General features: G+C 37.4%; 1 protein-coding gene across 2 annotated transcripts; it reads left to right on the plus strand.

Moving 5' to 3' along the window:
* Positions 1–2,421: 2,421 nt before the first annotated feature.
* Positions 2,422–23,941, plus strand: LOC121380035 (protein PFC0760c-like). Of its 2 annotated transcripts, XM_041508761.1 has the most exons (6): positions 2,422–2,563; positions 4,782–5,576; positions 6,294–6,365; positions 16,931–17,044; positions 20,282–20,454; positions 23,033–23,941. In XM_041508761.1, exons 1-6 carry the CDS (start codon positions 2,488–2,490, stop codon positions 23,129–23,131), a joined length of 1,329 nt encoding a protein of 442 aa, XP_041364695.1. In that variant the 5' UTR covers positions 2,422–2,487; the 3' UTR covers positions 23,132–23,941. The 2 variants fall into 2 exon arrangements, with proteins under 2 accessions (XP_041364695.1, XP_041364696.1); XM_041508762.1 differs by lacking the exon at positions 6,294–6,365.
* The last annotated feature ends 1,821 nt before the right edge of the window (positions 23,942–25,762 follow it).

Consider the following 25,762-nt stretch of genomic DNA (forward strand, 5'->3'; position numbering starts at 1 on the left):
GAACATTCTAAAAAATATATGATGTAATGTACAGGTATGTAGAAAATTCTGGATGCCAGATAACGTTTGTTTTGTTTAATGACACCACTAGAACACATTGATTCATTAATCATTGCCTATTGGATGTCCAATATTTGGTAATTTTGACAGTCTTAGAGAGGAAACCTGCTACATTTTTCCATTAGTAGTAAGGGATCTTTTATATGCACCATCCCACAGACAGGATAGCACATACCACAGCCTTTTATATACCAGTCGTGGTGCACTGGTTGGAACGAGAAAAAGCTTGATGGGCCCACCAATGGGAGTTGATCCTAGACCAACCGCGCATCAGGCAAGCACTATACCACTGGGTTATGTCCCGCCTGGAGTTAAAAAGACACTACAAACTTACAAAGTAACATTAGTTTGTTTTGTTTAATGACACCACTAGAGCAAATTGATTTATTAATCATTGGCTATTGGATGTCAGCCATGTGGATCTGTTACATGCACTATCCCACAGACAGGATACCACGATCGTTGATATACCAGTTGATGTGCATTGGCTGTGACGAGAAATAGCCCAATGGGTCCACCGACAGGGATCAATCCTAAACCGACAGTGCATCAAGCATGTGCTTTACTATTAGCTGAGCGGTATTGAAATTTGAGGTTCGGTAATAAAAACAAACCGACAATGTGTGTCAATTTGAATACACATGCCAGTTCAGGACCGAAAGACATATGTAGGCTATCCCCAAGAGCCGAGTTCAGCCAGATCGAGCGAAAACAAAACGTTCGCTACACTGGTTTGTGCGCTTCACGTTAAACCAAATGGACACGACGGACACCAATCAAATAGTTCGCGAACATTAGGAAGAACATTCGTTGGCTGAACCGAGGAAAGCTCTCGACGCGAATATACGTCACGCTTCAGTCAGCTGACACCTCCGTGTCAAGAGGCTTCGTTGAGGACACTGAACAATACGATTATACAGAAGTAAATCTTGATGTAAATTTGTTGAAAAACAATAGTTGTTTGCATCAATGAATACCTAACGGCAGTTTAATTTATTTCCTTTGTCTTTGTACCTATGGTCGAGAGATCGCGATTGCGGGAAATGAACATGCATTTGTTTTGACATTTGAAAAATATATCAACTTTAATTTATCGCTTACTTCCGGTTATATGTAAGTACGTGCTTTCAGTTTTCGTTTTTTTTTTTTTTTTTACTTTACTGTCAATTAATACAATAAAAGTACATAGAGATGTACGTCAAATTGATCGGATTTATCTCGTTTCTGTTAATATTTACTTAGTTTTATCATATACACAGAAGAAATGTGCTAACATCCGATATCAACGAAATGATAATACTGCAATGCAGTTTCACTTTGAGGTCTGCTGTACGAATTTCGAACACTCAAACTCCCTGAAACTCGAACTATTTCGTCGTCCCCTTCAACTTCGAGTTAACGAAGTTTGACTGTATTTGAATTTTCATTAAAGACAAAAAATTAACTGAAATAAAAATAAATGTAATTAATGAGCTTGCTTTAATTGCAAAATATATAACAGATATATGCTATTAATTAATAATATATTTTCCGAGTGTTTTATAACTTTTAGGTAAGTTTAGAATTAATCATTAAAAAAAGCTAGTTTAATCTCAGGGCACAGTAAGGCAAGATTGCGCTAGACTATTGAGGCATGGTGCCGCACCATGCTAAAACAAGCTTGGGAAAACACTACTGTTATAGTGTGTGTGTGTGTGGGGGGGGGGGGGGGAGGTGATGTATGGAAGGCTGTTTGTGTCAGATCCACAACTGTTATTGAGAAACAACATTTATTAGATTTTTCTTCTTTTTTCAGCCACCTATAAAAATTGTTACCACAAGAAAACCATTTTCCTATATTCATGAAAATTTATTGACTACTTGAAAAGCTGTTAAAAGTGGCATGACCGTTTACAAAGCATCTAAAAAAAATCAAATCTAAAACAAACTCTAAGGAACAAAAAAAAAAGTAAGGGAACTTTCTAATCTCGAACACAGTGGTGCTGGTCGACAACCAATGTTCATCAAAAACGTGTAGATATATTCGTAATTCATTTACATTTGCTTCGTTGACAATCTGTTGTGTTCTTGTTTCCTCAATTTTATGACCGATTCTGATGCAGTGATGACCTTCCATACATTTCATGATTTCGCGTTTGTTCTAAGTAACTCTCTTTATCAAAGTCTCTAAGACTAATCCTAAGCCTAACCATTGAAAGGGGGTACTGGTCGAACTCATGCCTCAGATCGTTTTGTATTATAACTACTATCTTACATTGTGAGAAAACTTACACAACTTTACGAATCTCCCGCCAGTTACATAGATCTGCACAAACCATTTTGAATCAAGGGAAATAACTCTATTAACAATGACGAATTGACAGGTGCTGGCATTTGACACATCATTGAATATAAACTACGGAATTTTACTCTAACACAAACTTAGTGATGATGTCTTTTGCTGGAGGATACTTCAACTCCATTTGTATATTATTGCTGTTGGTATTACCACCGTGTTTACAGTGTAAGTAATGTATTTAAGCAAACTTCCAAAGTAACAAAGTACAAAAAGTGACTATTAGCACGAAACCGTACACTTATATCATGCTGATCATGCTGTAATATATATATATATATATATATATATATATATATATATATATATATATATATATATATATATGTTTTGCTCTGTAATAGATTCATGTTTTTCAACTGGGTTTTTTTTAAGTAGAACTAGTCCATCATGATAAACCTATGTGCTATATCGGCCTCCAACATGTTGTTTTATCACTAATTTTGATTGTGAGATAAGTCTTCCTTAAACCCTTACACACACACACACACACACACACACACACACACACACACACACACAAACACAAGGGTTTTAATTATTTGCATGGGTTATGATTAGATCAAGATTAGTTATATAATCAAGGTTAGTTGTTTGTAATTAATACAACACTGAGTTGAAGGCACAGACCCTAGTTTCAACTCATAAAAATGGACACTAAGTTTTGTTTATCTACCAACCTGTAACACACTTGGATAAAGTTACAACAGTGAAACAAGAGTCTGTGACGTTAAAACCAGAAAATATTATTTCATCCAAAGTTTTTTCAGGGCATAAAATTTGGCACGAACGATTTTGTCGTTCGTCTGTCGGTTATGCAAAACCAATATCAACATAAATGATGGATTGTTTGTGCAAAAGCTGTAATCGTTCATCATAAAATGTATTTAAAAATATCACTATTTTTGGAAGAAAATAAGCCTGCATTGCCAGTGTGAGAAGGATACAATGTACCGGGTAACCTTTTGAAATCGGCATCGCAATCGATACAAAGTCTGCTTCGTGGTAATACAAATGTATTAAAAAAATATCACTGTTTTTGGAAGAAAATAAGCCTGCATTGCCGGTGTGAGAAAGATACAATGTAACCATTTGAAATCGGCATTGCAATCGATACAAAGTCTGCATAGCTTGGAAGTACCTGTACAAGGCTACTATATACTAGTAGTTCTATGGTTTGTTGTTTCAGTATCTGTGTAGGCTGCAAGGCTTGGAAGTACCTGTACACGGCTACTATATACTAGTAGTTCTATGGTTGGTTGTTTCAGTGTCTGTGTAGGCTGCAAGGCTTGGAAGTACCTGTACACGGCTACTATATACTAGTAGTTCTATGGTTGGTTGTTTCAGTGTCTGTGTAGGCTGCAAGGCTTGGAAGTACCTGTACACGGCTACTATATACTAGTAGTTCTATGGTTGGTTGTTTCAGTATCTGTGTAGGCTGCAAGGCTTGGAAGTACCTGTACACGGCTACTATATACTAGTAGTTCTATGGTTTGTTGTTTCAGTATCTGTGTAGGCTGCAAGGCTTGGAAGTACCTGTACACGGCTACTATATACTAGTAATTCTATGGTTTGTTGTTTCAGTATCTGTGTAGGCTACAAGGCTTGGAAGTACCTGTACACGGCTACTATATACTAGTAGTTCTATGGTTGGTTGTTTCAGTATCTGTGTAGGCTGCAAGGCTTGGAAGTACCTGTACACAGCTACTATATACTAGTAGTTCTATGGTTGGTTGTTTCAGTATCTGTGTAGGCTGCAAGGCTTGGAAGTACCTGTACAAGGCTACTATATAGTGAGCAGGACTTACATTGGGAATCATTTTGTTAAAAAGTACCTGTACACGGCTACTATTTACTAGTAGTTCTATGGTTGGTTGTTTCAGTATCTGTGTAGGCTGCAAGGCTTGGAAGTACCTGTACAAGGCTACTATATACTAGTAGTTCTTTGGTTAGTTGTTTCAGTATCTGTGTAGGCTGCAAGGCTTGGAAGTACCTGTACACGGCTACTATATACTAGTAGTTCTATGGTTGGTTGTTTCAGTATCTGTGTAGGCTGCAAGGCTTGGAAGTACCTGTACAAGGCTACTATATAGTGAGCAGGACTTACATTGGGAATCATTTTGTTAAAAAGCCAATTTTAAAGTATTTCATCAAAAAATATCACAAAATTGGCTGATTTTGAAAATGATTTATTAGCCGAATACTAAATGTAGCCACTTTGTATAAAAAATAGCAGTTGGTTAATTTACCAATGGGTGCTGCAGGGTAAGCTGTAAACTAGTCATCCAGTCCATTGGAAATATGTTTGAAAGTTCAACCCCTTTTCTTTGCTATTTGTACCCTTGAATAATATTATCCTTTTTAAAAATTTTTTTTGCTATTTCAGCTATTACAGTGTCCCCTTCAAGTCCTGACTTTAAAACTGAAAATGACTTGCCTGTGAATGAGAACAGCAATTATATTGATGATAAAGGCATTGTAGGTCAGGTAAACAACAGTAGTTTTCCTCAGAATCAAAATGCAGATGTACAGGTATCTGATGTTGACGCAAAAGGTGGAGCAGTTCTACTTCCTGCTAGTAACGCAAGCAGTAATATTGGAAACATACAGGTAGATCCACTGAAACAGGACAGCCTTTTAGACAGAGTCATTGGTAGAGATGGAGATCAGAGCCTTCCAGTTCAACAACAGACTGGTGCTAATTATACAGAGCAGCAGCAACAACAAAATGAACAATTGCCTGTAGAAGAAAATCAAAGTTTGAAACAGTTTATTCTACCAGCCTTTAAACAGACATATTTTGACTCTAAAGTTGACTCTCAATATGATGCTAAGCCTGCTGAGTCCTATCCCAATGAAAACCAGAAGACTGGTGAAGAGTCGTTAAGTAATGACAATAACCTGCATGTTGATGAGTCTAAAAACCAGCCACATCAAGTGTTCACAACAAAACCGCCTTTATTACAAGAGGATCAGCAAAAACTCTCAGATTTGAATAATGTGAAGGACGTAGGTCGGGTGCTTGAGATGGGTAACGATGATGATGATGATGATGTTGACAAAGATGTGCAAGGTTACAATGATGCTGGTGCTGCGGGACAGGATCTCATGGATACAGGCTACGAGCAGACGGCAGACCAAGGGGATGAAGACAATGTCGATGAGAAGATCAATGATATAGGTAATTTTAGTACTGTTTAGTTAGGTCGGTGTCTGGTGTGATAAATATATTCTGATGGAAATAAATAAAGGATCACACAGATAGCAACAAGAAATAATGACTGCATCAAAAATTAATTAATATTGTCAGAAGTTGACTGGGAATATATAGGCAGCATAGTCAACACTACAGACATTCAATCCCACATTACAACTTGGTATGAAATACAGACATTACTATGCTAGTAGTGAATTCAATTTGGTCTACAATTTGATGTGTTCCCTTATTTCTTTCCATCAGTATACAATAGTCGTGGGCTGGAATTGAACTAAAATGATTTGCCCTCCAAACATTTTGGGTAGAAAATCAGGGCCCCGGTCCACGAAGCGAACTTAGCCCTAAGATCGCCTTAAGTGCATAGCTGCCTTGTGATCTTAGTGCTAAGATCGCTTCGTGGAATGGGGCACAGGACAATATAGTGGTAGTTTTGTTTTCTGTTCACACATATCTGTAACCCATGTTTTGTTTGTATATTATATTTAGAATATCATTTACCTTGTCATAACAGGTTATGCAGTCTAAACGAAATGGGTTACCTGAATTTGTCTTGCATCAATTTTCAATTCTACGAGGCTTGACATTTGCCTCTTGCTCTGTTAATTTTGAGCCTCGCTCCTTAATATATAATCAGTGCATAACATGTTGCCTAGAGACCTGTATGATTATGATTGTCTGTAGATAAGAATGATGATGGAGATGATCAGGACCCTAATATCGATGAAGATGATTGGTACTACAACAGAATCGATGGTAAGCACTGCTCTGCATCCTCTGCTGTTATTCGCTGTCTGCTCGGAATAATTGTCTAGAACTTTAGTCTGAGTATCTAATCTGTCTTCATTTCAGCATGTGTGTGTTCATCTTGTATTAAATTGCTATGCATTCTGCAAAAACAGTTGCATGTAGTTTTATCTGAGTAGTTACGGCTGAGCGTGTGTCTCATTGATGTTGTATTTTTTATAGTGGTAATAATACTGCTATGTTTGTGCTTGTAATGTCCTTGTTAACATTCAAGCATTTTGTTATGGGCTGTTGCAACTCACTTACCTTTGACGTCTTTTGTAGGGTCCTCAGAATATAATGGGTGGGGCAGTTGGGGCCATGCCCATTGTACTTTTCCCTTTTTAGTGTTTCTGCCAGAAGAAATTTATGTGTATGGCGCTATGGAATTGAATGCAACCACAGTCAACAGGGGGTATGGGGGGCCTCCCCCAGAAAGATAATGGGTTACGTTTAGGGTTAGGGTTAAGAAAATCATACAGTAATGACAAGAGTAATTAATTTTGTCAAAAAGTTAACATAAAAAATAAATCGGCCACAAAAATTGGGTATGGCGCTATACCTGTTTTACCTTCTGGCAGAAACCCTACTTTTATTGTGCTCAGAAGGCTGAAAATGCCATATTTTACACTCAAAATTCAACATATTCTCAGGGAAGCATTCCAGTTTTAGTCCTGTTCGGCTCTCAAATTTCCGTCTCCTGTGCCGTGATATTGGCTGTGGACATTAGAATGTATGGCTTTTGACTAACTGGTAACAGCTAATTACCATAACCTGTTTACAAAGGCCATGATATGTACTTACGTCTCTATGGGAAAATGCACATGCTAATTGTTAGTGCTAGCTATTTGGTAGGAATAATCTGGCGGTTGCAGGTTTCCTGTCTTGGTGTAGACCTAGTATTGAAAGTATATAATATACAAAATAGCAGAAGTGTAAATGGGCTGCAAGGTGGGCACTTTACGGTCGTCCGATCGCCCATGGTGAGTCAAAATAGCGTCGGGCAAGTCAAAACCTTATCACGTGTTGCCCGCCTGGCGACTGTAAATTTCCACATAATAATTATTGTATTATGTATCAAAATGCAAATAACTAATGTTTGTAAGAGATTGGAAAGTTATTTTTTATTTATTGTTTTCAACTGGTTTCTTATTAGTATCTGCACAACCAAACCAATATAGGACATAATAGCGACCACTTCCCTAGTCTATCCAGGGGCGTAGGCTGAGGGGGTTCGGACAAACACACACACACACACACACACACACACACACACACCCCCCCCCCCACCCCCCCCACCACCAAACCCCCCCCCCCCCCCCCCCCCCCCCCCGCTGAAGCAAATGGTCCGCTTTCAGAACTAAAACATACAGGTTTATACATATGGAGTTTCTGGTGGTGCAAAAACAAAATAGAAAAGGTCCACTTGGTTCATATTCGAACCCCCCCCCCCCCCCCCACCCCCACCCCAGGTCCAGCTCACGCTACGCCCCTGCTATCGAACAGTCTAAAACCATTCAGAATGCCTCGGCCGGTTTTTATTATTATTCGGAAAACCTATACCATGTTAATATATTCGTAGGTTCAATCGGAACACCTCGGCCATATCCGTCTTTACTTTCCATTTAGTTACAATCGGAACAAACTTGTCACATTCCACTATGCTATGTTTCGCAGAAAGATTTTGTTTACGAGCCTGAGGTTTTCCAAAGTTACACTATGTTGGAATGTTTTCGTTTTTTATGGAATATACCGAGTTTACTATAACAAACACCCAGTCGTCACTGCGAACGATGTCAACATAGATTGCTGTCAGCTTAGTATTTTTTTTTTATTCCTCGTCATAAAAGCACCTTATTCATTCCAACTCCAAGCCTTGGTAAAACATTCCAGATGTTTGATTGTGTTGGTCCCGTGACAACATAATAATTAAGTTCTGTTTTCTTCTTTTGTGTTGTTCTTATTATTATTTGTATCATATGATAACATGTTTTTAAAGTGCAATTTAAGTAAATTCTTTTTTCTAACAAAATTCGGTCGCGGGCCATTCAAAAGTTGCTGTGAGTAGCTCTATTGGCCAGTCAAAAAAAAAATCCCAAGTGCATACCCTGGGCTGAGGTGACGTTAAACAGTTCTTAAAATGGTTCCTATTATTTATTTAAATGTAAAAGAATTTCTAGCTGTGTTGAATATTCTTTATGTTATTAATTATTGGGGAGGGGGGTTAATTCAGTACTATTTTCTGTTTAAGGCCCACAGTTTGATGCTCCGTTTTTTAATTTACATACCACAGTTTAATTTGAGTATTTCAACAAAAAACATCACAGACCTGGAAATAAATTTTTCAATGGTGCGTTTCAAAATGACCTATATCAATCTATTTGAGCCAGTGTTTTAGTAGGATGTTTCAACCAATCATGAATGGCACTCATTTCCACTGCACGTGGCATGTTTGCATGGGCTACCTCAAACCCAACACGCTAGCATGACATTGTAAATGAATTGTCTCATCCAGTTACTTATTGGTGGAGGTGTTTTGTTGTTATTGTTATTTTTATTTCTTATAATCTTTAAACAAATAAATTAAATAAGTATTGGACAAATGTGACATTGAATTTGGCTAATATTTTTCATAATTAATATATTTACCAAAAAGTTTAATTCTCTCAGTATTAAATATTTAATATTATGTATTTCACAGTATAATTTATTATTTATATACAGTAGTTCACAGTTCATTTCTATCACACATTATTACATATTGATTTGTGTCTATATTACATAACATATTATGTATCAATGTATTACATATTAATTATGTATTTCACTGTATTACATATTATGTATCTCACAATGTATAAATATATTAATTTTGTATTTCACAATATGTATTACATATTAGGCAAAAAAAATTAAAAATAGGTGTTTCCGGTCAACCTACCGTCCCTAGTTTCACTTAAATCATTTTGTCTTCACTTAAATCAACAGGTCTTATTATTAATGCATCTCAAATGTTTGCACAAAGTATTTAAATTAAGAACAACAAAATTAATACAAATGTCCCATTAATTTAAGGAAATACACAAACAGTGCATACCAATACTACTACTACTACTACTACTACTACTACTACTACTACTACTACTGCTACTGCTACTGCTACTACTACTACTACTACTACAACAACAACAATAACAATAATGATAATGATGATAAATAATAATAATAATAATAATAATAATAATAATAATTATTATTATTATTATTATTATTATGATAGTATTCAATTTTTAAAACAACCCCCCCCCCAAAAAAAAAAAAAAACCCAAAAAAAAAACCTACCTACCTACCCTAATTTTTGGGGGGATGCACTCGAAAACACACCTATTTTTTTTTTATTGCCTTAGTTATGTATTTCATGTTACATATTAACTGTGTATGTATCTAACAATCTGTGTTACATATTACATTGAATATAATTATTACTATAGTAATTGTGTAAACAAAAACAATGGGTTATAATTTTGATTAAGATTTTAGTACTGACACAAAGTCTAGAAAGATGATAGAATCACATGAAAGTTTTTTTTAAATTATTAATTAAACATCTGATCCTCTAATTGCATCTTCATACATGTAATTATGTAAAACAAATGAACTTGTATGTAAAACAGTGTATAACATCTGCTTCCAGATGTAACAGCATGTGATTGAACAAAAGAATGAACTAACGAATTATAATGAATGCTGTGAGTCTCATCTGTTTTTCTTGTTATCATTTTTTACAAACCTGACAGTAGATAGATAAAAACCTAAAGTAAGACCATGTACTTTTATTCAATGTATGGTAAGTATTCACTAGTTTTTAATAGTAAACATTAAATGTTTTTTTTTTATATTAATATGTACCTAGATGTAGATGATTGATTTTTTATTTATTTTATTTTTTATTTATATCTTTTTGGGTGTGTTCGTTGTTTGTTTTTGGGTTGTTGTTGTTTTGGTTTTTTTGTGGGTTTTTTAGGGGAGGGGTCTGTGTTCAGGGTGGATTAAAAACACACACATTTATTTGTTGTTTCGTGTTTAAAAGTGATTTGTGACAGTATACTATCATAAAAAAGGATCTAGCTCATTCGGTAGAGCACTTGCCGTGAGTGTTAGGGCTGGATGATTGAACCCATGTCAACCCATTTTCTGATTGGGTTTTGACCCATCACTGGTACATACATCAAAGGCCATGGTATGTGCTGTCCTGTTTTGGGGAAAGTATATAAAAGATCATTTGCTACTAATGGAAATCCTATCCTGAGCAGAGGAGCCAGCAGAGGTCGGCACCTGTACTCAGAACAGCTTGTTCTGAATGTGCATGTTAAACACACTCACCTGACCTGACTAATGGAAATCCTATCCTGAGCAGAGGAGCCAGCAGAGGTCGGCACCTGTACTCAGAACAGCTTGTTCTGAATGTGCATGTTAAACACACTCACCTGACCTGACTAATGGAAATCCTATCCTGGGCAGAGGAGCCAGCAGAGGTCGGCACCTGTACTCAGAACAGCTTGTTCTGAATGTGCATGTTAAACACACTCACCTGACCTGACTAATGGAAATCCTATCCTGGGCAGAGGAGCCAGCAGAGGTCGGCACCTGTACTCAGAACAGCTTGTTCTGAATGTGCATGTTAAACACACTCACCTGACCTGACTAATGGAAATCCTATCCTGGGCAGAGGAGCCAGCAGAGGTCGGCACCTGTACTCAGAACAGCTTGTTCTGAATGTGCATGTTAAACACACTCACCTGACCTGACTAATGGAAATCCTATCCTGGGCAGAGGAGCCAGCAGAGGTCGGCACCTGTACTCAGAACAGCTTGTTCTGAATGTGCATGTTAAACACACTCACCTGACCTGACTAATGGAAATCCTATCCTGGGCAGAGGAGCCAGCAGAGGTCGGCACCTGTACTCAGAACAGCTTGTTCTGAATGTGCATGTTAAACACACTCACCTGACCTGACTAATGGAAATCCTATCCTGGGCAGAGGAGCCAGCAGAGGTCGGCACCTGTACTCAGAACAGCTTGTTCTGAATGTGCATGTTAAACACACTCACCTGACCTGACTAATGGAAATCCTATCCTGGGCAGAGGAGCCAGCAGAGGTCGGCACCTGTACTCAGAACAGCTTGTTCTGAATGTGCATGTTAAACACACTCACCTGACCTGACTAATGGAAATCCTATCCTGGGCAGAGGAGCCAGCAGAGGTCGGCACCTGTACTCAGAACAGCTTGTTCTGAATGTGCATGTTAAACACACTCACCTGACCTGACTAATGGAAATCCTATCCTGGGCAGAGGAGCCAGCAGAGGTCGGCACCTGTACTCAGAACAGCTTGTTCTGAATGTGCATGTTAAACACACTCACCTGACCTGACTAATGGAAATCCTATCCTGGGCAGAGGAGCCAGCAGAGGTCGGCACCTGTACTCAGAACAGCTTGTTCTGAATGTGCATGTTAAACACACTCACCTGACCTGACTAATGGAAATCCTATCCTGGGCAGAGGAGCCAGCAGAGGTCGGCACCTGTACTCAGAACAGCTTGTTCTGAATGTGCATGTTAAACACACTCACCTGACCTGACTAATGGAAATCCTATCCTGGGCAGAGGAGCCAGCAGAGGTCGGCACCTGTACTCAGAACAGCTTGTTCTGAATGTGCATGTTAAACACACTCACCTGACCTGACTAATGGAAATCCTATCCTGGGCAGAGGAGCCAGCAGAGGTCGGCACCTGTACTCAGAACAGCTTGTTCTGAATGTGCATGTTAAACACACTCACCTGACCTGACTAATGGAAATCCTATCCTGGGCAGAGGAGCCAGCAGAGGTCGGCACCTGTACTCAGAACAGCTTGTTCTGAATGTGCATGTTAAACACACTCACCTGACCTGACTAATGGAAATCCTATCCTGGGCAGAGGAGCCAGCAGAGGTCGGCACCTGTACTCAGAACAGCTTGTTCTGAATGTGCATGTTAAACACACTCACCTGACCTGACTAATGGAAATCCTATCCTGGGCAGAGGAGCCAGCAGAGGTCGGCACCTGTACTCAGAACAGCTTGTTATGAATGTGCATGTTAAACACACTCACCTGACCTGACTAATGGAAATCCTATCCTGGGCAGAGGAGCCAGGAGCCAGCAGAGGTTCTGGCACCTGTACTCAGAACAGCTTGTTCTGAATGTGCATGTTAAACACACTCACCTGACCTGACTAATGGAAATCCTATCCTGGGCAGAGGAGCCAGCAGAGGTCGGCACCTGTACTCAGAACAGCTTGTTCTGAATGTGCATGTTAAACACACTCACCTGACCTGACTAATGGAAATCCTATCCTGGGCAGAGGAGCCAGCAGAGGTCGGCACCTGTACTCAGAACAGCTTGTTCTGAATGTGCATGTTAAACACACTCACCTGACCTGACTAATGGAAATCCTATCCTGGGCAGAGGAGCCAGCAGAGGTCGGCACCTGTACTCAGAACAGCTTGTTCTGAATGTGCATGTTAAACACACTCACCTGACCTGACTAATGGAAATCCTATCCTGGGCAGAGGAGCCAGCAGAGGTCGGCACCTGTACTCAGAACAGCTTGTTCTGAATGTGCATGTTAAACACACTCACCTGACCTGACTAATGGAAAAATATAGTGCTCAGGTTTACTCAGAAGACTGTGTATCAGCATTACTAAATGTTTCATGTCCAGTAGTCATTAATTAATTGATCAATATCTTCTAGTGTGTAGTTAAACAGAACAGACTTTTAACTTTATTACCATAGTATGATTAGAAAAGCAACAATTTCCTGTCTCCCCTCTGTTATTTCTAGCTATGTATGATGCTAACAACAGTTACTAACTGTTAGTATATTTTTTGTTATATATAACAAACAGTTGTTTATTAGTACAATATGTTTTACTGAAAGCATTATTTGGGGGGGGGGGGGGGGGGGGATGTAGCCCAGTGGTAAATCGCTTGCCTGATGTGCGGTCACTTTAGCATTGATAGGCCCACTGAGCTATTTTTTGTTCTAGCCAGTGCACTGCGACTGGTATATCAAAGGCCATGGTATGTGCTGTATGTGCTCTAAGACTATATGTCCAAATTACCAAATGTTTGACATCCAATAGCTGATGATTGATAAATCAATGTGCTCTAGTGGTGTCGTTGAACAAAACAAACTCTTTTTTTTTAACTTTGTGGTTTTCCTGGTGATTGTTACCTGTTGGTGTTTCTCTGTTCTGGTTCAGTACCAGACACGAATACTCCTGCTGGTTCTTGATGGGATTGTTTTCACATGTCACATTATTGTGTTTTTCACTGCCATGTGTGCGGCACCTGTTACGCCACTCAAGACTGACTCAAAACTGACATGTTGCTCATTTCTTCCCAGGAACTTAAATCCCTCCTCGCCACTTGCAGCACAGTGTTAATGCAATTTTGTGTAAGTCAAGATGCCAATAGTGCACCAGGCTTATATAAGTTATGAAAATCAAGGTCAACATATACAAATGATTATATGGAAGGCTTGAAATTATAGTTTTTTTTGGAATGGTAAGCAGTCTCTACTTCTGACATTTTAATCTGCAACTAAGTTCTAGAACCTGAGAAAGAATTCTAGACGGTGACCACTTGTACCGATATAAACTACTCTAATTTTATGTTGACATTGTTAGAACTAATTTATTAATCTGAATACTTGTATAATGCTTTAAGATGGAAAACAAACACTGCTATTGAAATTGATTATCAAAGTGCATATTATGTATTTTGATAGATAATTGCCTCTCGTTCCCTGTCAGTTTCCATCCTTGATATATATATGTTTTCTGTGTGTTTTAATAATTGTTACATTTGTTTTGTCAAATGTTGTATAGCTGTATAATTTTACATTTTATCTTTATCCACTTCAACCCTTTTGTATATTTCCATCATGTCCCATTTCCAATGAGCTTCCTTTATTCTATCAAAACATTTCATGTTCGATCCTGAGGGCCATACCTATCCTAAAATAAGTGGGGTGGCAGTACAAAAACAAATTGTAGCACACTAATAAAAGGTTTCTCTAGGTAGACACAAAGTGCATTTTTTGAACTAAAAAGAGCCCTGTTTCTTGTTTTTCTTGGGAGTGCAGCTGTCCTCCCCCCCCCCCCCCCCCCACCCACCCCACATTTACCCAGCTACATACGGCCCTGAACCCATTACACCGCCTTTGAATTCCATTCACTGCACTCCTTTATATTCCATCCCATGCAACCCATCACACCCGTTTTATATCCCAACCCATACAAGTGTAACGCCTGCTTTGTATACCCACCCATAACACCCCTTTGTATTCCATCCCATCACTTCCACTCTCTGATCAATCCAGTTCCACCCTTCTTATATTTCATTCTATCACACACACTTGAAATCTACTCTCCATTCCACCCCTTTGAACTCCTACATCATTTTAAAACTTCACCCCATTCCCATCTTACCCCCTTTTTCACTCTACACTTCCCTGCTAAGTATATACTCCCTTGAAGAAATGTCAGCTGTTGCAGCTACAAGATATCAACTTTCGAGCTGTCCAATAAATCTATTCTGAAAACAACTTGGTATATGATTGATGTCAAACACAGATATTTGAAATCTATAAAGAGAATGAGTCTACAGTGCAGTTCTGGTCTAGACATTGACAGATAAAGCATTAAGAAGATTGTTTTAATTCTGCCTTTTATGTCTTACGTTTCTTTCTTGGCTAACTTGAGCGTTAAATACAATTTTATACAGCACCAATAAGCACCAAACTCGAGTACAGTCAAACACCTCTAAACCAGACACCCTCTGGACCAAGTATAACGTCCATACAGATATTTAAAACAGAGCCACAAAAAAAAAATTCTGGTTGTGAGGGAATTCTGGTTTACAGAGGGTCTGGTTTTGAGAGGTTTCCCTGTAGTACCTTTTTCTGTGCTTATTACATTGTCATGTTTTAAAGTTCATTCTACCATTTGTGAGACATCCAATAGCTGTTTGGATGTCATTATTTCAGAATTCCTTGTATCATTATCATTGGTAGCTCTTGATTTAGTGTCAAATACTATACAGGTACATGCATGTTAGTCACCTAACAGCTGATCATTAAACAATGTGCTGGGGTGTTTAAAACATTCCTTTCTTTGTTAACATGTATCTGTTAGACACATATTTGTAACAACTACTGTAACATTTATCATCAGTGTTTCTGCCAGAAAGAAATTTATGGGTATGGCGCTATGGAATTGAATGCAACCACAGTCAGCGGGGTATGGGGTGCCATACATGTACCTGTTTTAACCTCTGGCAGAACCCTGATCATATGTTAGACACATAGTAACTTCTGCTGTAACAATTATCATATGTTAGACAGTTTAAATTTTTGTTTTGTTTTGTTTAACGACACCACTAGAACACATTGATTTATTAATCATCGGGTATTGGATGTCAAACATTTGGTAATTTTGACATCTAGTCTTAAGAGAGGAAACCTACATTTTTCATTAGTAGCAAGGGATCTTTTATATGCACCATACCACAGACAGGATAGCATATACCACAGCTTTGATATAATAGTCGTGGTGAACTGATTGGAATGAGAAATAGCCAAATAGGCCCACCGACGGGGATCGATCCCATGTTAGACAGGTGCTGTTATCATCTGCTGTAACATTTATCATATGTTACTCACGTATCAGTATCATCTGCTGTAACATTTATCATATGTTACTCACGTATCAGTCACATTAGATGTAACATTTATCATATGTTATTCACGTATCAGTCACATCAGTTGTAACATTTATCATGTTACTCGTGTATCAGTAACATCAGATGTAACATTTATCATATGTTACTCATGTATCAATCACAACTGCTGTAACATTTATCATATGTTACTCACATTTAAGTCACATCAGATGTAACATTTATCATATGTTACTCACATATCAGTTAATCAGATGTAACATTTATCATGTTATTCACGTATCAGTAACATCAGATGTAACATTTATCATATGTTATTCATGTATCAGTGACATCAGATGTAACATTTATCATATGTTACTCATGTATCAGTAACATTAGTAACTTCTTTATCGCATGTTACACATGTAATCAGTAACATCTGCTGTAAATAACATTTATCATGTTACATACATATCAGTAAAGACTGCTGTAACATTTATCATATGTTACACATATCAGTAAAGTCTGCTGTAACATTTATCATATGTTACACATGTATCAGTAAAGCCTGCTGTAACATTTGTCAAGTGTTACACACGTATTGGTAACACCTATTAAGACACTTAGTGGTAACATCTGCTGTAACATTAAATTTTATCATAATTTAGACTTGTACCGGTAAAATCTGTGGTTTTATTTATGATATGTTAAACACCTGCTGAGCAAACCTGCTGATTAAACCTTCTTTTCTTCTTTGATGATACTGCAGATAACAAGGATGAGCTGGAGATGGAGAAGAATGAGAATGGCGGGGATGAGTTTGTGGAGACGGAGAAGACAGACATGTCAGACTTCCAGTGGCCGGACAATGACAACACCCTCAGTGAGTGACCACAAGCTTTTTTTTTTTCTTTTTTAAGATCACATACATTTAACAGAGATAAAGCCTTTTTTGAAGAAAAAAAATTGAAATGCCACAAACATTTAACACAGAGACAAGGACTTTTTTTGACATTACAAACATGGATGATGATGAGATGCATGGTAAAGGTGCAGTATTTCCATTTCAGTATGGGACTCAGGCCTTACGATTTTACGGAAACGATAGTTTCCAGTACCGTGTCGGTAAAATATTGAGTATGACTATTCAACAAAAATAATATATATATTATAATAAAACAGTTTCCGATGGATTCCCATGATCACAAGGCATAAAACTGATAAAGTGATTCCTTTGACATTTGAAATCCTATGGCCTGGGGACCTTTTAACAGGGACGGGGTATACAGAACCTGCAGTGCATTCCGGGTAATCATCCCTCATGTGGGGTCATACACTCGGGAGACACACCCATAATGGCACCCGTGAAGTAGGTGGACCTTTGTGTATGTGGCCTTACACCTACCCATTGATCCTAGTGGTGTACTCATTGATGGTTGGAGCCGGTACTGACATAAAAAATCCCCCATTGCCTCAGGTGGGATACGAACCCAGTACCTACCAGCCTCATGTCCAGTGGCATAACCACTACACCACTGAGGCTGGGAACATAGCAGGGGAAGCATTTCCAGCCTCTATCCATTTCTGGCTGAAGGAATCAATGTAGAGAAATACAGCTGTATAGAACGACAATCTTTGTTTTTCATTTGCTTGAAAACTAAAAAAAAACCAACCCCAAAACCCAATTAGCTTTAACTGGGTAATTTTTCAGTCTATAGACGAGTTTGTTAGCCAGTGACGTCAAAGTACTGTGCGCGGCCATGTTTATAATCATGTGATCGGTCCGCCATTAAGGGAGTGAAATTCACACAATAATAACATGTGAAGGCATTGCATCTGGGTGCATTTTCAGTATTTATTACCATTTTAGTACATTTTGTGAAAGCAAAACCAGTATGTCGAATAATACAACCTCATTTAAAGATTGTAGATTCACATCAAAGTTGGTGGAAGTGTATTAATCATTAAAAACGTAAATAATAAAGCATGTATATAGCCCATATACGCGAATATAAAAGCATAACCAATAATTTAAACTTATGCAAGCAAATATAATATCCCTGGACACTTGTATAGCCTGATGTATTGAACATTAAAACAATATTTTAGCCTCAGCGGACGAGGGTAAAAGATGACCCCACCCCCCCACCCCCCACCAGCATAAGCTTCTGTTTTGTTTGTACTTGCCTTGGTCATCACCAGTAAGTGTCAAAGGGGTTCGTTTTGTAATTAACTAGTATATAGAAAATTTTATGACAAACCAGAAGCGCATTTCCGGGGTAATTTAGTGTTGTATGATTAATCTAATTTAAATTTTTTTTCAAGAAACAAAAGATAATTTAAAAAAAAAAAAGTATAATTATAAAATAATAACAAATAAATAAATTAATTAATTAATTTTTTATTTTATTTATTATTATTAATTAAATAATTAATAATAGAAAAAAAAAAAAAAAAAAAAAAATTATTAAAAAAATTCGACGAAATGGGTGGGGTGCGATTTTCAGGGTGGCATGCATGCGTGTTACATCAGTAAATTATTTATCATGTTATCGCACACATTTAACACCATAATAACTCGTATGTATATATAAAAAAAACCCCAAAAAACAAAACAATAAGAGATAAATATTTGGCAGTGTTAACGGTGACCCACTTCAACCCCATGTGATCACATCTGGAATATCCCAAAGCTAATAATAGTAACAGCTAAATGTTGACATCTACTCTAGATCTAACGTCAGTCTTATCTTTTTTCAAAATGGTACACCACGTTTTCTACAAACGTATATATATTGAAATACTTTTCTATATTTTAGGATGCATTCAGTAAAGTTTCACTTAATAACCATCAAAATTATTCCCACTTGCGTGTGTTTAATTTATTCGCTATGCTTTTGTATTTGCATGTATAGGTGCTTTATTATATATGTTTTTAATCATTCACAGATTTCCACTAATATTGATATGAATATACAATCTTTAAATGAGGTTGAATTATCTAATAGACTGGTTTTGCTTTTTGCAAAACGTTCCAAAAAAGTAATAAAAGCTGAAATTGCACCCAGCTGCAATACCGTCACATGTTATTATTGCGTGAATTTCACTCCCTTAATGGCGGCCGTACAGTTACGCCATCTATCGACAACGTTATAAACTGCTGGGCGACAATCGGAAAAACCCGTCTATATCCTAGGCCATTAGCTAAAGTGTTAACTACTCTGAGTACAAAGTTTTGTAAGTAAGTGTTCTTATTTAACACTGGAGAACTAACCCCAAAAAGATCTTATCACTGAGACGTAATTTCTTCACTTCCCTGTAATTTGCTGTACTCCTTCTTCCTCTGTTGTTCATGGTATGCAGTGTATGCAGGGTATACAGGGTATACAGGCTTTGTACAGATTTTAAAAGTGCTTGAATTTGATCAAATCATCTTGAAAAGTGCTTGAATTGCATATTTCCATTGATAAATATTAGAATTGACCTTCGTCAAGTTTATTAGTCCCTTACCGATCCAGCCTTAGCAGACTATAGGTTTTGTCTCTGTCTGTCCCACATATACATGTAGTGTTTTGTCTCTGTCTGTCCCACATATACATGTAGTGTTTTGTCTCTGTCTGTCCCACACATACATGTACTTTTCTGCAGATTGAACATTTGTATATAACTTTATTCAGATCAAATTTAACTTTTATGATGATTTATCAATTTCTCACAGAGTTATGGCCCTTGAACTTAGGAGATATGAAATATTTATTTTAGCAGAATGCTTTTAAAAAAAACTATAATTCCAAAACTTGTCAGATGGTATTATTGACAATTTTAACTAGTGAGTGTCATTTTAGCAAAAATTGTCCAATATGCTGTTACGAATACTTATAAAAATATATATGAGACCACGTGTTACTGTTACAATATGAAAATAGTGAATGCAAAAGCCCTTGAAAACTGTAATTTTATAGTAAAAAGTGCTAAAAAAGAACTTAATATTTGCTTTCCAGATAAACCTTGATATATTCAACCTAATTTTCTTTATTATCTAACTCTAGCCTTGTTAAAAAAAAGACAGTGTTAGGAAAAAAAAGAGTTGAGAGATAATTTGATCGTCTATTGTTTTCAGTGTTTGTGGACACGAAGAACAGCGAGCCAGTTTTCCACGAGGAGATGGTGGAATACAATATGATGAAGAACCGCGTGAACACACCATCCAGCATGGTGCTCTTCTACACGTGGGTCATCCTCATCGTCCTCCTCACGGTCATCGCAGTGTCCGCCTTCAAATACCGCTGCAAGGTTCGTACTCATAGTATAGTGGATGATATCCTTATTGTCCTCCTCACTGTCACCACAGTGTCTGCGTTCAAGTACCGCTGCAAGGTTCGTACTCATAGTTTAGTGGATTATATTCTTATTATCATCCAGGTGTCGGCATTCAAATACCGCTGCAAGGTTCATACTCATAGTCAAGTGGATGATATTCTTATTATTATCACAGTGTCGGCTTTCAAATACCGCTGCAAGGTTCGTACTCATAGTCTAGTGGATGATATTCAAATACCGCTGCAAGGTTCGTAGTCATAGTCTAGTGGATGATATTCAAATACCACTGCAAGGTTCGAACTCACAGTCTAGTGGATGATATTCAAATACTGTTGCAATGTTCGTACCCGTAGTCTAGTGGATGATATTCAGATACCACTGCAAGGTTTGTACTCAAAGTCTAGTGGATGATATTCAAATACCGCTGCAAGGTTTGTACTCATAGTCTAGTAGATGATATTCTTATTAACATCACGGTGTCGCATTAAAATACAGACACAAGGTTCGTACTCTGATAGTCTAGTGGATGATATTCTTATTATCATCACGGTGTCGCATTAAAATACAGCTGCAAGGTTTGTACTTATAGTCTAGTGGATGATATCCTTATTGTCCTCACTAATCATGGTGTCTGCTTTCAAATACCACTGCAAGGTTTGTACTCTCATAGTCTAGTGGATGATATTCTTATTAACATCACAGTGTCTGCTTTCAAATACCGCTGCAAGGTTCGTACTCTCATAGTCTAGTGGATGATATTCTTATTAACATCACAGTGTCGCATTCAAATACAGCTGCAAGGTTCGTACTCTCATAGTCTAGTGGATGATATTCTTATTAACATCAAAGTGTCGCATTCAAATACAGCTGCAAGGTTCGTACTCTCATAGTCTAGTGGATGATATTCTTATTAACATCACGGTGTCACATTAAAATACAGCTGCCCGGTTCGTACTCTCATAGTCTAGTGGATGATATTCTGATTAACATCACAGTGTCACATATTCTTATTAACATCACGGTGTCGCATTAAAATACAGCTGCAAGGTTCGTACTCTCATAGTCTAGTGGGTGATATTCTTATTAACATCACGGTATCGCATTAAAATACAGCTGTAAGGTTTGTACTCATAGTCTAGTGGATGATATTCTTATTAACATCACGGTGTCGCATTAAAATACAGCTGCAAGGTTCGTATTATCATAGTCTAGTGGATGATATTCTTATTAACATCACAGTGTCGCATTAAAATACAGCTGTAAGGTTTGTACTCATAGTCTAGTGGATGATATTCTTATTAACATCACAGTGTCGCATTAAAATACAGCTGTAAGGTTTGTACTCATAGTCTAGTGGATGATATTCTTATTAACATCAGTGTCGCATTCAAATACAGCTGCAAGGTTCGTACTCTCATAGTCTAGTGGATGATATTCTTATTAACATCATTGTCGCATTCAAATACAGCTGCAAGGTTCGTACTCTCATAGTCTAGTGGATGATATTCTTATTAACATCACAGTGTCGCATTCAAATACCGCTGCAAGGTTCGTACTCTCATAGTCTAGTGGATGATATTCTTATTAACATCAGCGTCGCATTCAAATACAGCTGCAAGGTTCGTACTCTCATAGTCTAGTGGATGATATTCTTATTAACATCAGTGTCGCATTCAAATACAGCTGCAAGGTTCGTACTCTCATAGTCTAGTGGATGATATTCTTATTAACATCAGTGTCGCATTCAAATACAGCTGCAAGGTTCGTACTCTCATAGTCTAGTGGATGATATTCTTATTAACATCATAGTGTCGCATTCAAATACAGCTGAAAGGTTCGTACTCTCATAGTCTAGTGGATGATATTCTTATTATCATCACGGTGTCACATTAAAATACAGCTGCAAGGTTCGTACTCTGATAGTCTAGTGGATCATATAATTTACGTTATTGGAGTTGTCTTCCCCTTGAGCAAAATCAAGGTGAACTGTAGACCACTCTCCTGAAGTGACATCCTTGCAGGGCCAGCCATCCCTCAAGTAAAAGCCATCATGTAGACCACTCTCCTGAAGTGACATCCTTGCAGGGCCAGCCATCCCTCAAGTAAAAGCCATCATGTAGACCACTCTCCTGAAGTGACATCCTTGCAGGGCCAGCCATCCCTCAAGTAAAAGCCATCATGTAGACCACTCTCCTGAAGTGACATCCTTGCAGGGCCAGCCATCCCTCAAGTAAAAGCCATCATGTAGACCACTCTCCTGAAGTGACATCCTTGCAGGGCCAGCCATCCCTCAAGTAAAAGCCATCATGCAGACCACTGAAGAATGTATGTGTCTAATGTGTACTGTTATATAAAATACAGAAAAGTTAATATTTGTATACATATGTTGTATTTACAAATTACACTATAGAGGTTTGCTGAATTGCTGAATCACAACAGAAATACACGATTATGAATGTGTGTGTGTGTTGTATTTACATTGTAGAAGCTTGTATAATGGTTTAAAACAATACAATACTTAATTATTCGATTATCCACCTTGTATTTTCAGGGTAGAAGCTTAATGAATGGATTTCGATCTCATCGGAATGGGTCGTACCGTGGTGGTGATGATGTTGGAAAGAAACTTCTGGAAAATGTTTACACCTGAGCTTGACCCGAAGTCTTTCTTAATACACATTGCGGTTCTCTTCACACGCAGCAGGACTGAGAGTGGAATGGGGTGGGTGGGTATCTATTGTCGTCTCGCTTGTTACACAATGAGTTAATAGATGTCACAATTGTTACTGACTTTTTTAATATCTTAGAGTGCCAATAGCAGGCATCTACTTGTAGATGTTGTTCACTTAGTCCATGACAATGAAAATGGTCCTTATCTCAACATGTCTCATAAAGATATCTAGCTTTTCAGTTAGTCCATGACAACGATAATGGTACTTTTCACAATGTGTCTGATAAAAATATCTAGCTTTTCACTTAGTCCATGACAACGATAATGATACTTTTCACAATGTGTCTCATAAAGATATCTAGCATTTCACTTAGTCCATGATAACGACAATGGTACTTTTCACAAGGTGTCTTATGTAGTTTTTCACCTAGTTCCTGGCAATGGTTGTTTTTAACTCTTCATCTTTTAAAAAAATATTCTATACATGTACATATGAGCTGATTTTAACCTTTTCACCTTTTCATAGTTTATGAATCTTGTTTTTATATACTTTTCTTTGTGTTTACCAATGGATCCAACTTCTGGGTTTTTACAAATGTACATGTACCTAGACTTCTGTAAAAAGGTTGTCTTCCAAAATCACATCTATAAACTCCTAAGATTTCAACTAATAGGCAGGGCTTCTAGATTTTTTTTTAAATCCACTAGCCATGGGATCTGTCATTTAAAACATTTACTAGCCACGATTAAAAATTCACTAGCCTTACTTTACTTTAAGTTAATACAATTTTACTAAATAGTAGTAATAATCAGATATGTCACTTAAAGAGGGAGATAAAGCTTAAAAACACTAATAATGTTGGTTGGGGTGGGATCAAGATATTCATATTTACAAAATAAGACTTAACTGCAACATTTGACCCAAAAACATTTCACTAGCCGTCAGGCATGGCAACAGTAGTTATTTACTAGCCCAACATTGAATATCACTAGCCATGGGAGTGGGACTACCATAATCTAGAAGCCCTGTAATAGGAGAATATTGCATACCGTAGTTAGCAACCGTTACTAGTCAGGACATGACATCTCACTAATTGGGACACGTGTTTTTATCTGTGGTGTGCACAGTGAGGTCTTTGTGGTGCTGAAGAGTGGTGGAAATTCAGAAATTCATTTCACGTTACTTTAATAAATTAAACATTAACATGATACTTTGGGCATACTTATTGTGGGCATAATGTTCAGCACCTTGACTTTGGTGCAATCTAAAGCCTTGCTAGTACAGGCAATGGAGATTTGTAACAACCAGGAATTGTAAATTAATTTTTTAAGAGCTGTCTACACATTTACGATAGCTTATTGGCAGAGTTCTCCACCCAGGTGGTAATCCTAAATATATGTAGATATGATTTTTGTTGGTCCATTTCTTTTCTTCTAGACCCATGGGTAGTTCACATCATGGGTAGGTTATCCACTGCATTCTATAATGGTATTAATGGGGAACTGCACAAGAGTTGTTGAGCAGAATTTCCTATTCTTCCTGAACAGTATAAAGTGACATTACCCAGCAACTGAAAAATCGTCTGTACTACTTTACTACTCAAGCTAAGTAAGCAAGCATTTTGCAGCATGACATACAAACTTCATGATTTCAGTCTTGTAAGACATTTTATTTGTTGCATCTAAAAATAGTTTTATAATTCATATTTCTAATTAACTATGTAATTTTTGTAGTGTTTACCACCACACAAAACTTTATTTTGTTTTCAGTTAATGCTGTAAAAAACATGCAATTGAAAATCTAGTCAAAAACATCAAGTCGAGTCAGTCAGGATATATGACAAGTGTAAAACGTTTTGTCATTTTGCTTTAAACAAGCAGTTTATTGCTGACCGACAATATTCAAACCACAAACACTGATGAAGGATGCCTTTACAATAGAAAAAACATATGTATTTGTGCCTTTCATGCTCCTTTTTATATTGTTAATCTTATTTGTACATACACATGGCCATTGATATCTGTACTTGGTGATGTTCTACCTCGTGGTGTTACTACATTACAAACAGTGCCTGTGAAGACCACCCGTGGGACCAACTGACACTGCCTTTATCGAGTTGTCTTTTATGCACAAGTTAAAATATAGGGGCCAAATTTACAAAGCCTGTTTAAGTCTTACACGTATGTAACTACATACATTTACAATGCTTAAACACCTGCGTTTAAGAAAAACAGCCTTCATAAATTCGGCCCCAAATGTATATGCATTGATTTTGTCTTAGACATAAAGACAAGTGCCATTATCTTGATCTGTACTATTTCGTTAGCCCAATAAATCTCAAGATTGAGAAATGGTCCTGTGGCATCACCAAACACTACTACCGGGTGTGTTTATTTTGCCCACTGTTATCTTGACCTGTTTGATGGGGTCCCTTCACCATCTTGATAACCATATGTGGCTGTCTCGGATTGATCTCATTGTATGTCATTAGTTTTACTCCACCCAGTTTAGGAAATTACAAATGTAGTAAATTAAAGCAGGAAAATACATTTGTAATATATAATTATATATACATGTATTTCTTTTTTTCAACAAAAACGTTAAATGAC

Source organism: Gigantopelta aegis, chromosome 8 (assembly GCF_016097555.1).
Source record: "Gigantopelta aegis isolate Gae_Host chromosome 8, Gae_host_genome, whole genome shotgun sequence".
NCBI classification, from domain to species: domain Eukaryota; kingdom Metazoa; phylum Mollusca; class Gastropoda; order Neomphalida; family Peltospiridae; genus Gigantopelta; species Gigantopelta aegis.

What these genes read in the sequence shown, in the direction of transcription:
- LOC121380035 (XM_041508761.1), top strand. Translation starts at nt 2,488, where the DNA reads ATGATGTCTTTTGCTGGAGGATACTTCAACTCCATTTGTATATTATTG. An exon ending in ATTACCACCGTGTTTACAGT is followed by an intron (nt 2,564 to 4,781) that starts GTAAGTAATGTA and finishes TTGCTATTTCAG; the next exon opens with CTATTACAGTGTCCCCTTCA. An exon ending in GTACTACAACAGAATCGATG is followed by an intron (nt 6,366 to 16,930) that starts GTAAGCACTGCT and finishes ATGATACTGCAG; the next exon opens with ATAACAAGGATGAGCTGGAG.